The sequence below is a fragment of the Vigna unguiculata genome, chromosome 5 (assembly GCF_037176805.1).
Source record: "Vigna unguiculata cultivar grain cowpea cultivar isolate G323 ecotype 2 chromosome 5, ASM3717680v1, whole genome shotgun sequence".
NCBI classification, from domain to species: Eukaryota; Viridiplantae; Streptophyta; class Magnoliopsida; order Fabales; family Fabaceae; genus Vigna; species Vigna unguiculata.
Window position 1 is genome coordinate 55416284 of NC_140796.1, and position 13323 is coordinate 55429606.

At 30.4% G+C, this 13323-nt stretch overlaps 2 protein-coding genes across 2 annotated transcripts; both read right to left on the reverse strand.

Annotated features, from left to right (window-relative positions):
* Positions 1-2307: 2307 nt before the first annotated feature.
* On the reverse strand, positions 2308-4189 carry LOC114185711 (small ribosomal subunit protein eS12-like). The gene is made up of 5 exons (XM_028073587.2): positions 4051-4189; positions 3927-3968; positions 2860-3148; positions 2616-2672; positions 2308-2532 (listed from the first exon to the last, which is right to left on the reverse strand). The coding sequence occupies exons 2-5, from the start codon at positions 3932-3934 to the stop codon at positions 2473-2475; spliced, it is 414 nt and encodes a 137-aa protein (XP_027929388.1). The 5' UTR covers positions 3935-3968; positions 4051-4189; the 3' UTR covers positions 2308-2472.
* A 1561-nt stretch (positions 4190-5750) lies between these two features.
* On the reverse strand, positions 5751-7530 carry LOC114185712 (small ribosomal subunit protein eS12-like). Its single transcript, XM_028073588.2, has 5 exons — positions 7393-7530; positions 7252-7295; positions 6318-6606; positions 6065-6130; positions 5751-5980 (listed from the first exon to the last, which is right to left on the reverse strand). Exons 2-5 carry the CDS (start codon positions 7257-7259, stop codon positions 5921-5923), a joined length of 423 nt encoding a protein of 140 aa, XP_027929389.1. The 5' UTR covers positions 7260-7295; positions 7393-7530; the 3' UTR covers positions 5751-5920.
* Positions 7531-13323: the final 5793 nt, after the last annotated feature.

Sequence of the window (13323 nt, forward strand, 5' to 3'; positions counted from 1 at the left end):
ACTCACCTAACCTAACCCTTCAACTATACTATTTCTCATTTTTCATTCATACACATAATTATTTCTTTTACAATTTCACTTTCTTTTTCTTTTATTTGAGTTCAAATATTTTTATTCCTTTTCATACACACTGAATATTCTAGTTAACCGATCAACTTTTAATTTGGTTAAATTAAATCGATTCTTTAGTAATTAATCCATGATACTCTTAATAATGATAATATTTTACATCAATGAAATTATTTTTTTGTTTGAAAAAAACATCCTTTAAAGCTTCATATTGCATATATTAATGATGCTCAAACATTATGAAGAGAGTGATGCCTTAAGGTTTTGAATGCCGATTTTTATATTTCACATTTGCATACTCCACTTATGGTAAAGAATCGAGGCCTGCCAAATTATCTTTTGCCAAACTTCGTTGTTTTTTTTAAATATGAGATGGTAATAGCAATTTGTTTTGTTTTGGTGTTCATGAGTTTGGTTGGTGAGGGAAGAGATTGAATTACAAGTTTCTGAATAATTTAGAGTTATTTGTACACTTGTGTTTGATTTTTGATCACAGGAAAGTTGGTGAATCATTTATTTCTTACTTTCCCTCTTTCTTAGGCCATTGGAGTTTTGACTCTCTCAAGTGATGACCAACCATCGCAGAGTGCCGGTCTTACATAACTGCTGTCTTCACTCACCTTCTAATCTTCACACGGTTTAAATAACAAAAAATAATTTTACTAAAATATTAAAACATGTTAAAAAATTTGCACAAGTATAATAATTTAAAAATGGATTATTATTCTTTCAGTGTCGTTTTAAAAATAATCAAGTTTTAACTTCGTGCAAACAACTTTTTTATTTGTGTTGATTTTATATGAATAATGTGTACCAAACATTGTGGTCGAAATAACATAAGCAAAAGCGCACCCCTTTTTCTATTTCATAATATGTGTTCATCACCTACTTTTGTTCGGTAATGAATTTATTTTCTTAAGTATATACATTTACACTTAACAAACATTTTTAAAGTAAAAAATAGATTTTCGTATTTTAAATATAAATAATACAAATATTTTTGTCACAAATAAATATGAGATGTCACTAAAAATTGATGATATCATTGTTCATGGTTTGTCGTATTGAGTGAAGCAAATATCATATATAACCATAACTGTAAAAAGTCATTACAACACATTCATCCTTATTATCCGATGTAAGAATGAGTTTATAATCTCATTTAGTTTATATTAACATCCTATAATCTCATTTAGTTGTTAAAACGAGTAATCTGACCCAGTCCATCATAGATTGGTTATTTAGTGAGTCAATTCAACCCGTTTACTTATTAACAAGCCAAAAAATTCAAATCCGATCCAACCCACCACAAATTGGTAGGTTAAATGGGTTAGCTCACTAGCTCACTTAATTAAAAAAAATTTAATTAAAATCCAAATAAACTTCAATGCAATCCAAAAAAATATTAAACTCCAAATACAAACCAAAATCACAAAAATACAATCCAACTTCAAAGTCCAACATAATTAAAAACACATGTGTGACTCTTTATCTCACCAACCTAGATGAGTCAGGTTCTGGGTGGATCTGGTAAAAAATTAATCAATATAGAAATTTGTAAAAAAAAATTTAATCAAACCCAGCTCAAACCCGTGATTGGCCAAGTTGACTTGCGGGTTCCAATCCATTTTGACTCTTGTACACAATTATTTACTCTAACAAAATTTTATATAAAATGAACTTTAGTTTTCAAGAGCCTTTTGGTGGATTTGGGATGGGTGACGAGGGACTATGAACCTAATTGGGTATTTAATCTTTCTACCGTTTTCGTTCTGTTATTATGTCAAAAACTTGAACCTGTAAAAGCATTGTTAACGTCATACTCTAGATTTTAAAACCTAACGTCGATACCAACCGAGCTACACGCCTAGCTATATGTACATTAGTTCAAAAGAAATGTAATTAAGGGCAGGTTAAAGTGAACTTAGATGAAGCGAACTGTTCTGCCAAGTCATAACAGCGTAAACTTTCTGCTAAAAATGGTAAAGTACGGTGAAGAATTTGGTTGGATCCTAAGTTACCTTGGATAGGCATAATTCGAAGAAAACTCCAAATATGTGGTGTTCCTTTCACTACGGAACTTGGCTGGTAATAGGAAAATGCTCGTGGATTTCAGAGGACTGTTGATACGAACTCAATAATGGTCCTAAGAAATTTGTAGTCTCTTTATCGAGATCCAAATCCTACTACCATGATTTGATTCTTTAACATTAAAGCAATTGGCTGAACATGTCAATCTAAAAAAAACTGAAAATCAATAGTAATAAAAAATCATTCACTCAGTGACAATGGGTACGATTGTTAATCATCAAAATACCTATGCAGATACTACAGAGGCAAAAATATTCCTTAAAGACTAATAAAATAAAACCTGACTGAGACCCACAAATCTAGGCATTTAACTTAGTTAGCTTTCACGTGCTGCAGAACAACATTATAGGCTTCATGTTCCTCCCCAAAATCCTGCAAAATGCAAATACATAAACATCCACATACATGAAAGGCACTCCAAAACATCAGTTCAAATACAAGCCTTGAAGCCATACCTTAACAACCACACATGAGCAACCAGTTACCTTTCCCTCTGAATCAATCTTACACAACTGCAACAAAAATATTCAACAAAAAATGTTACAAGAATACCATGCAACAAGACCCCATTTGTGGTTTGATGTTTAAAAACAATAAAATCCTTGTGAACATCACCAGCTGAATTTGGGAATTGGTTGGGAGTAAAGAAATGTTACAACAAATTTAAGTAAAATGGTTTGGAGTCTCTAAGGCACTTACACCAGCCCATTCCCCAAGGGTCTTAGCACTTGGAACTGTCAAAAGGCTAACATTGTGCTCGGCGCAAAGGGCCTTCACCAGTTTCACATAATCAGGTTGGTCACAATCTTCTGCTAAAACGCAGAGCTGTGCAGCATGCTTCTCAATGATCTTGGCACTTTCATGAAGACCTCTTGCAAGACCACCGTAAGCCAGAGATTTTCTCAGCACAAGCTGTAAAGCAGTCATGATGTCCATGGGCTCCCCGGGAATGGAAGCAGGTGCCTCTGCTGCAACAGCTACCTCTTCACTGCATAGTAAAAGTATTCTAAACAGTTAGGAGAAACCCACACAAGAATCTTAAACTCATAAGAGGAAAAGCTACTCGAAAAAAGTAGAGCAATGCACATAATATTAGGAGCATGTTGAACAAGAATTATTTTCATACTGATATATAATACATAGTACATTTAGTTTTCCTCACCCTATAAATTCTAATCAAGACTAAGAGGCAGCGCTATCATTCAATTCTCCACAAATCAAAGTTATATTGATTAGCAGTGCTTAAACAAGCATTCTTGGCAATTTGGTCAAACCCATTTTAATTTTTAAAAAATAATTTCCTTATGATAAATGCCGCAACAAAAATCCAACACTACCTGGAACTATGATAGACCATTGTAGATACTTCACTTCATTCATTCCCAGCACAAGGAATCAAAACCCAACTCCAATTAATTAAATTAAACAACATGAAGTGATAAAATCAGTTTAGTTTTAGTCATCAATGTGTTAAAATCGAAAGTGAAACTACCAAATCCAAGAATAGCAAAAATATCCATACGTATCCGCGGTAAAATCCGTTTGGGTAATAGATAAATACATTAATCCCATAAATCATTACCGTTGAGTTCGCAGACGGGTACCAAAGTATATCCACAAATATAAAAAATTCAGCCGTATAATTTTGAAACCGTCTCAGGCAACAATAACATGATATTTCAAATAAATATTGAATTACAAAAATCTAGAGGCAGAAGGTTGCATTCATAAACCAACTAAGATGGCTAAGGAAAAATTGAGCATACCCAGACATCTTTGCTTGTTGAGTTCAAGAGACACTCTACTTCCTGCAAAAAAAAAAAAAAAATTACGATGTATTCTCTCGGAAAATATGAGTGAGAGTAGAGAAAACGAGAGAAACGGTAAGACCTTGGTGAGGAGTTAGCTGTAGAAATCAATCCCTAACTGTCTGTGATTCTGATGAGGAAATAATAAGAAAAGAATGAGAAATTTATATGTGAAACCATAAACCTAACGGACGGAAGAGATGAATTATGTAAATTTGTTGTTCAATCAATGTAATTTTATTTCTATTTAGAATTTTGAAATCAGTTTTATATGAATTGGTTTAATTCATTCGGGAAATTAATTAGATTATAATTTTTTATTTTTAATCTAATTCCCTCTTGTTTTATTTTTTGTTGTTAAATAAAAGCTTTAACTTTAGTTATAGTTTTAATTTCCTAACATAATTGAAAATGATTAAAATAAAATTGTAATGGTTATGAGAATAGATTTTTGGATAAAATAATACTTTAATGTTTTTAAAGATATGGTTAAATTAAATTTTAATTTTTCAAACAATTTTATTGAGCTAATAGAATCCCACCATTTAAGGTGAATAAATTAGTTTAAATTGACCATAAATATAAATAAGTTTTATATCGTGAAATAAGTTATGATTAGGGTAGGTATTTGAATATATCACACTGAGCAGACACTTTTAATTTTTCTTTTATAAATAAAAATAATTTTAGGTTTAACGATATGCGGGCTTAATCCATGAATCCGCGAACTCGTGGACATCCTTTTTTTAGAAAAAAAAAATTATAGAAATAATCTACTTCAAGAAAATTTTTACTTAATTTAATAGATTATGTTTAAGAAATAAAAGAAAAATATAAATACATGCTAATGTCGTAAGTTTGCTGCTAATCTAGAAAACTAACTTATTCAATCCACTTTAAAAAAATTTGAAAAACATATCATAAACATTTTAGACCTACCACTTAACTCTAATTATTATATGAAGAGTTAATTTTATATTTTTAATTATAATCAAATAGAGTTTATATTTTCCAGGACTTTATTTATTGTATACTAGATAATAGTTTAGAACCTAGGTTCTGTTTGTAATTTCCTTTCTCATTTTAAAACACAAAAAAAGTTTCAAATTTTATCCAATGTTTATTTTATTTTTAAAAACTAAGTTTTAATAAAATAAAAATCCCATTTCAAAGAGTCTTTAAAAAATTAACAATTTTTTAATCAATCATTATATATATATATATATCTTATTATCATATTTAACAATGAAATATACATTATAAAGAACAGTATAGTATTACTAAACTTTTTACTGTCATAAAATTGAATAAAATTATAAATTTGATAAAAACAAAAAATTTTAATAAAATTCAATAAATAGTAAATGGTGTGTTAAAAACTAATGTGTTTAGGACTTATTATTTTCACATCATCCGTAGAATAGGAAGTTCATTATGAATCAAGATTTTTAACCTATAAAAAATAAAAATCAAAGTACGCAGCTAAAATCAAATTAAGGGTAGGTTGAAATGACTTTCGATTCCTGGATGAGTCATAAAAGGGGATGAATTTAGCTAACCTACGATGATAAAAAAAACTCCAAATATGTTGTGTCCCTTTTCACTACGTAACTGGGCTGGCAATAGGAAAATGCTCGTGAATTTTAGGGGATTGTTGATTCGTAACTTAATGATAGTCCTAACCCAGTACGTTAGCAATGTGTAGTATCATTATCGAGATCCTAACCCTATTAACATAAGTTGATTCGTTGAAGTTAAAGCAATTGACTCAACATGTCTATGTAAAAAAACACTGAAAATCAATAGTAATAAAAATCCATTCACTAAACAACAATGAGAATTGATATGCTTGTAAATCGTCAAAATCCCTATGCAGATACTCCAGAGACAAAAATATTCCTCAGACTAATAAAATAGCACCAAACAGAAACCCACAAATCCAGGCATTTAACTTAGTTAGCTTTCACGTGCTGCAGAACAACATTATAGGCTTCATGTTCCTCACCAAAATCCTGCAAAAATGCAAATACATAAACATCCACATACATGAAATGCACTCCAAAACATCAGTTCAAATACAAGCCTTGAAGCCATACCTTAACAACCACACATGAGCAACCAGTTACCTTCCTGGCCTTTCCCTCTGAATCAATCTTACACAACTGCAACAAAAATATTCAACAAAAAATGTTACAAGAATACCATGCAACAAGACCCCATTTGTGGTTTGATGTTTAAAAACAATAAAATCCTTGTGAACATCACCAGCTGAATTTGGGAATTGGTTGGTAGTAAAGAAATGTTACAACAAATTTAAGTAAAATGGTTTGGAGTGTCTAAGGCACTTACACCAGCCCATTCCCCAAGGGTCTTAGCACTTGGAACTGTCAAAAGGCTAACATTGTGCTCGGCGCAAAGGGCCTTAACCAGTTTCACATAATCAGGTTGGTCACAATCTTCTGCTAGAACGCAGAGCTGTGCAGCATGCTTCTCAATGATCTTGGCACTTTCATGAAGACCTCTTGCAAGTCCACCGTAAGCAAGAGATTTTCTCAGCACAAGCTGTAAAGCAGTCATGATGTCCATGGGCTCCCCGGGAATGGAAGCAGGTGCCTCAGCTGCAACAGCTACCTCTTCACTGCATAGTAAAAGTACTCTAAACAGTCAGTAGAAACCCATACAAGAATCTTAAACTCACCGAAGAAAGGCTACCAGAAAAAAAGAGTTGAGCAATGCACATAATATTAGAAGCATGTGAACAAGTATTACCAGTTGCATCTACAAATAATATTTTTATACTAATATGTAATACATAATACATTTAGTTTTCCTCGTCTCCTTAACTTCTAATCAAGACTAAGGGGCAGCGTTCTCATTCAGTTCTCTGTAAATCAAGTTAAATGCCGCAACAAAATGTCAAAACTGCCCGGTACTATAATAAACGATCGCAGATACTTCACTTCATTAATATTCACCACAAAGAATCATGTTAGGAGTGAATCAAAGTGGAAATCGGACTCCACTTAATTCATTTTAACCATCGATGTGTTAAGATCGAAAATCGAAACTACCAAATCGAACCTCAAGGCAAGGTACAACTACGACAAGACATTGTAATTATTATGTATATCTTCATTATCAAACTTATCATGCTGAAGGAACCATTCTCAGGCAACAATAACATGATAGGCATTTCTACTAAATATTGAATAAAAAATCAAGGGGGCAGAGAGTTGCATCCATAAACCAATTAAGAAGATCCCTAAGGAATAATTGAGCATACCCTGACATCTTTCCTTGTTGAATTCAAATGACACTTTTTGCTTCCTGCGAAAATAAAAACAACAATATAAATCAGAAGTTGTGCAAACACGACGACAATACGCAAAGAGAACAGTCACGGAGAAGACGAGGGAAGAGAGACCTTGAGGAGTTAGCCGCCGAACTCAAACCCTAGTTCTTTGATTCTGCTTCTGATACGAAAATAACAGAGAAAAATGTTGGGCATTTATATGTGAAACCCTAAACCCTAACAATTTGGGCTGAAAAGCCCGAATGGTCCCTCTTTGTTTTAATTTTTGCATTAAATAAAATTTAAAATTTTACTTGTAGCTTTAATCTGCTAACATAATTGAAAATTGATTAAGATTTTAATTTTATAAATATATGGTTAAATTAAATTTTAATTTTTCAAATAATTCTATTGAGCTAATGAAATCGCATTATTTGACGTGAATAAATTACTCTAAATTGACCATAAATAGAAATAAATTTTATATCATAAAATAAGTTGATTATTAGGGTAGGGTGGACAGATATCTTACGAATAACAGACTCTATTTTAAAAAAAATTTATAAATAAAGATAATTTTAGGTTTAACCTATTAAATTTTTGGACTAACTTATTCAATCCACTTAAAAAAAATTGGAAACATATCTTAAACATTTTAGACCTACCACTTACTCACCTCTAATTATTATATTTATATGAAGACCTAATTTTATTTTTTTAATTATAATCAAATTGGGTTTTATTCTGTCAAGGACTTTATTTATTGTGTACTTGATAATACTTTAGAAACTAGGTTCTGTCTGTAATTTCCTTTCTCATTTTAAAACGAAAAATCAATTTTTTTCCCAGTGTTTGTTCCGTTTTTGAAAATCAAGTATAAATTTATTATTTTCACGTTTGACAAAGACATATTTAGCACTAAAAGAAAATTTTGTTTTAGAAACTAAATTATTTGTTACTTAAATGATAAAATCGGTTACTAATTCATTTAGAACCAATTTATAGTTAAAAATAATTATAAATATTGGAGCTAATATTAGGTACCAATTCGGTTGTAATTTATAAACCAATTTAGTTTTTAAATATATATAAAATATTTAACAACAAATTATATGAAAATAAATTATGTTGAAACTAATTTAGTAACCAAGTGTCGAAACTAATTTAATAACCACTTTACATAAAAATCAATTTAGTGGTCAAATATATAAATATAAAAAATATCACTATATTGGTCCTTAAATAATGATAATTTGTTTTGAAAAATTTTCACTTCCTTATTTGTCTACTCAATAATATTTTATATCTATTAATAAATTTAATTTTTCATTAATTTTAAAATAAATTATAAAATATTAAAATTTACTTTTTACTATAATTTAAATTAATAATTACAAACTTAAAATATAAATATGCATTTCTTATTGTATACTACTAATCCATTGTTAATTTCAGTAGTAACTACCAACAAATCACATATCACAAGAGGAAGAAAAACCTTTCCTGATTTTTTGGACTACAAACCTAATCACCAAATTGGTCACTATTTACTATTTATGTAGTAATATATATTATAAATAATAGTATTACTAAACAATTTACTGTCATATAAAATTGAATAAAATTATAATTTTGATATAAACAAAACGTTTTAGTAAAATTCAATAAATAATAAGTGGTGTGTTGAAAACTAATGTGTTAGTGCTTATTATTCTCGCACCATCCCTAGAATTGGAAAGTAAAACTAAATTTTTATTTTTTATTTTTACAAAAAAGTATATACCTTTTAAGTATGGATTGCTTTGCGATAAACCATTTAACCTAATGGGCTGAGCGAGCCCATTTATGTTTTTCTAAACCTCAAGTGAGATTTTGAACGGTTCATTGATTCATAATAAGAAAGGGTTGAAAAATCCATTTTATTTTCTTCTGCTTTTAAATTCACTTTCTTGAACAAATTTCTTGTCATTTACAATGTAAGGAATTTTTTAGCGTCTTAAAATTGTAAAACATGTTTTTTGATCTTATAATATTTAGGGTTAAATATGTTTTTGGTCCCTCAAGTTTCAGCGAAATTTAGAATTAGTCCCTCATCAAAACTTTTGACCAATTTAGTCATTCATCTTTCAAAATACGTGAATTTAGTCTTTTTAACCAAAGTTTGTTAAGTTTATCTAACGTTTCGAGTGCATTTCATGATAGTATTTAAGTTAACATTGAAGCAAAAATGTGTCAAACAGTATATATAATTTAAATACTATCATGAAATGCGTTTGAAATGTCAGATAAACTTAACAAAATTTGGTTAAAAGGACTAAATTCACGCAGTTTGGAAAACGAAGGACTAAATTGGTCAAAAGTTTTGATGAGGGACTAAACCCAAATTTCGCTCAAACTTGAGGGACCAAAAACATATTTAACCCTAATATTTAATATCACTCAATTAAGATTAAAAAGGTAAGATTGTGAAAGTGAACTAATTTGGTTATAAGGTAAAAATAAGTCAATTTAATTTACTTCACTTTTTTATCACTTTTTCTATGATTTATAATTTTTTTTAATTCTGATTGATTTATCATGGGTTAAGTGTTCACTTATTTTACTAAATATTAATCACTAAATACAAATTAAAGTATTAATTTAGATATTTGGTTAAACAAATTTTAGGCATAAAAATCACTAAATACAAATTAATTTATATTTCATTTTGATAATAGTAGTTTATTTTTTAACACCTTCTTTAGTTATTTTGGAACTTTATTTTTTAATGTGTGATCAAGACTTCTTGAAGTTTGAATTAAATTCAAAGTTGTTTCTTTTTTTTTCTTTTACTTATTTTAAATTTTATGATATTTTAATTATTGAAAATATAATGGACATAGATTACAATCTGTCCTTTTTTTTCATCATCATGCGTTGCACTTGTTAAAGTTGATGAATGATTATAGCGAACTAAACAAAGTTGAATGATTATTATAGCAACGGAAGATATAAAATGTTGGTTTAACGAGATTTTCAATTTTTAATTAACTACTGTCTTTTATTCTTAACGAGTTGAATCCTCAATTATTGTCGATGTATAATTTTAATTACTTAATTCTCACTTTAAGATTATATGTATTTTAGTTTTCAGGAGGTCATCAACATTTTCGCAAATGCAAAATTGAAAAAAAAATGCTTTATTTTTATCAAATTGTAATTTTGAATTTTACCCAAGCTATTAAAAATGAAGCAAAGAAAAAGTTGTTTATAAAAATTAAGCAGCACTATCCAAATGATAATTTATTCAATTATATAATCAAGACATATGTCATATTACTTACCTATGTCTCTTTCATTATAATACATATCAATAAAAGAGTTTGATATGCACCATTGAAAAGATAATGCGTAAAGTCCTTAATTAAATATTTTAACATTAATGAGTTGAAAAGAGAATACTTATAATGTAAATAATGAAAGTATCAAGATAAAAGAAATAATGAAAGGGTATAATAATATGTTGGAAGCAATTGAAATATAAAAAACATATACTAAGTTAGATAAAGTGTTGGCTATGATGAAGTTGGAATATGTCATATTTACATTATCTTCAAAGCAGAATCTTTATCCGAAGACCACACCAAATAAATAACCTAAGTCAGAGTTATTGGGCATTCTCTTTTTTCTGATTAGTGGAGAAATTCTGTATTAGTAACAGCCAGGGAAGGCTTATGTATTCAACAACCCATTAACTCTCTCTCATCTTTTGTCTTTTCTTTCTTAGAATTATAATAATAAGAATTGCACTTAATCATATGCTCTCCACTTCTGCATCATGTTAATTTTCTGGCCCTTCTCTTTCACTTCCTTTTTTCATTACACCGAAGTTCCATAAATCTATCGTCTTAAGGTTTTGAATGAGAGTATAATCAATTTCTTTTTGTGAATTGAACTCTGTTTTCGATAACATACGAGGTTGTCTCTTTGGTTGGTTTGGCTAAATAACAATCCGTATCGATACATGTTTGAGTTTGAGGTTAAACCACCAATGCTAGTTATTGAGTGTTAACTGATTCATAAGGTTTGGCAATGGCGTGGGGCCAAAATTTCAGTCATCCTCACACCTGGTTCCAAGCAATCAAATGTGAGGGCGAAACGTGGAGCAATTAGAGTCACTACTTTTTTTTGTTTTCTCTTGTGTCAAAGTGAGTGTTAGCACACTGTAAAACTCATGATTAATGAGTAGGGAATGACACTGAAATTTCCTTCAACACCAAAAAACTTAGGTAATAATTAAGCGTTGTTGTATGCGGGCCATTTTGACATATATGGTGAAATGAAACGCGAAAGGTTTCTTTCTGAGTTAACTTTATTAGCACTGCCAACATGCTTGATTGAAGACTCATTTTGAGAAATTGTGGTTTATAAACAACGAGCATGCATTATGTTGTGTGTCATGGAAATAGTTGTTGTTAACTTATCTGTTGCGCCTGCAGAATCTGCATATTTTTTTATAGGTGCAGTTTCCTACGTCTAAGGTATCTTGTTTGAGTCAAATCAGCTTTTTGGTTTATAACACAATTAGCTAAAATTAAAGGGAGAACATTATTGAAACCAATGAGAGAAGAAAAGAGAAAAAGGAACGGTGCACATTGAAACAACATGGTACATAGCGTGTGCAGGCAGAATTCTATATTTGAAGTAAGTTGACCAAGTGATGTGGAGTGCGTCAAGTGGAGGACAAAATGATACAAAATGCCAACTCATTTTGACCAATCTTAATTTCATCTTTTGTTGGAGTCCCACCTTTCAATATTGTAATTCATGCACTGCCTTTCAAATTCACCTCCTCTTCATTCCTAAATCAATCCCACCCTACATATTTTTCAAAGTGTTGAAAGTCTCACATCGATTAGAGATAAGGTGCCATTCTCACTTTATAAGCCGGTTTTATGGAATTGAGTTAGACTTAAAAAGTCCACCTCTAATATGGTATTAGAGCCAAGTTAGAGCTTATCCTAGTGAACTTTCTTAAATATTCTGTTCCACTCGATATCGGGCCGTTAAGGGACTACGTGAGGAGGTGTGTTGAAAATCCTACATCGACTAGAGATAAGACACAATATATAAGTGGGTGCAATCTTCACCTTACAAGCCGGTTTTGTGGGCTTAAACCCCACTTCTAACACACATAATTAAAAATTTATTAATGAATCTAAGTTTCACATTAAGTAAAAATGAAAAAAGATACATTGTTTTAAAATTTTAGATCAGAAATAGTGTCAATATCTTATGTGTGATTTGTACTAATGTCTCAACGGTAATGTATGTTCGTAATGATATCTCTCGAACAAACCCAACACTAACCAACATCTTATGATCTATTATATATGCTATTTTATTGTATCACAGGTAATTCTGGTTTCAATTTTAGTCAACTAAGCTGCAGTAAGTTATCTGAAGCATGAATTTGAGAAGTAAAACCAGATTGATAATTAACGTTAGTACGAGGGGCATTTGGTGATAATTATTGATAAATTCCCAGAATCGAAAAGGACATGAAAGAGGAAGAAAACCACAAATGTTAAGACAAGAAAAGAATTGGTGCCCCCTACGCATAGTTACTTGGAGGAAGACACTTTTAGGGTCTTCTTTCTCTCTATCCCTGTATGATTTGATGTTTCAAAATGACAGCAAACAGTTTCAGAGTTGAGACATAAATCTCATTAATCATTATGCTGATTCTGGAGCAGTAACACAACAATGATCGCCATGAAATCTTCGATGCATGCTACCCACAAAGCTTGTGGTTGATGGGTCATATTCATCAGTTTTGCAGATAGCATTCCATAATTGCTGCCAGAACCACAACCAGAACCCTCTCTTCCTTTTACTCTCCACCAATAAATATGCGTATTTGTCTTTGCTTTTATCATTAGGAGGACACTAACTAGCCAAAAACAAATTCAAATTAAAACTGCAATCTTTTCATCACATTTATGAAATATCATTGGACCTACGTAAAAAACATTTACATACTGATTTCTAACACAACATTGTCAAAGGTGTATATATGTCACC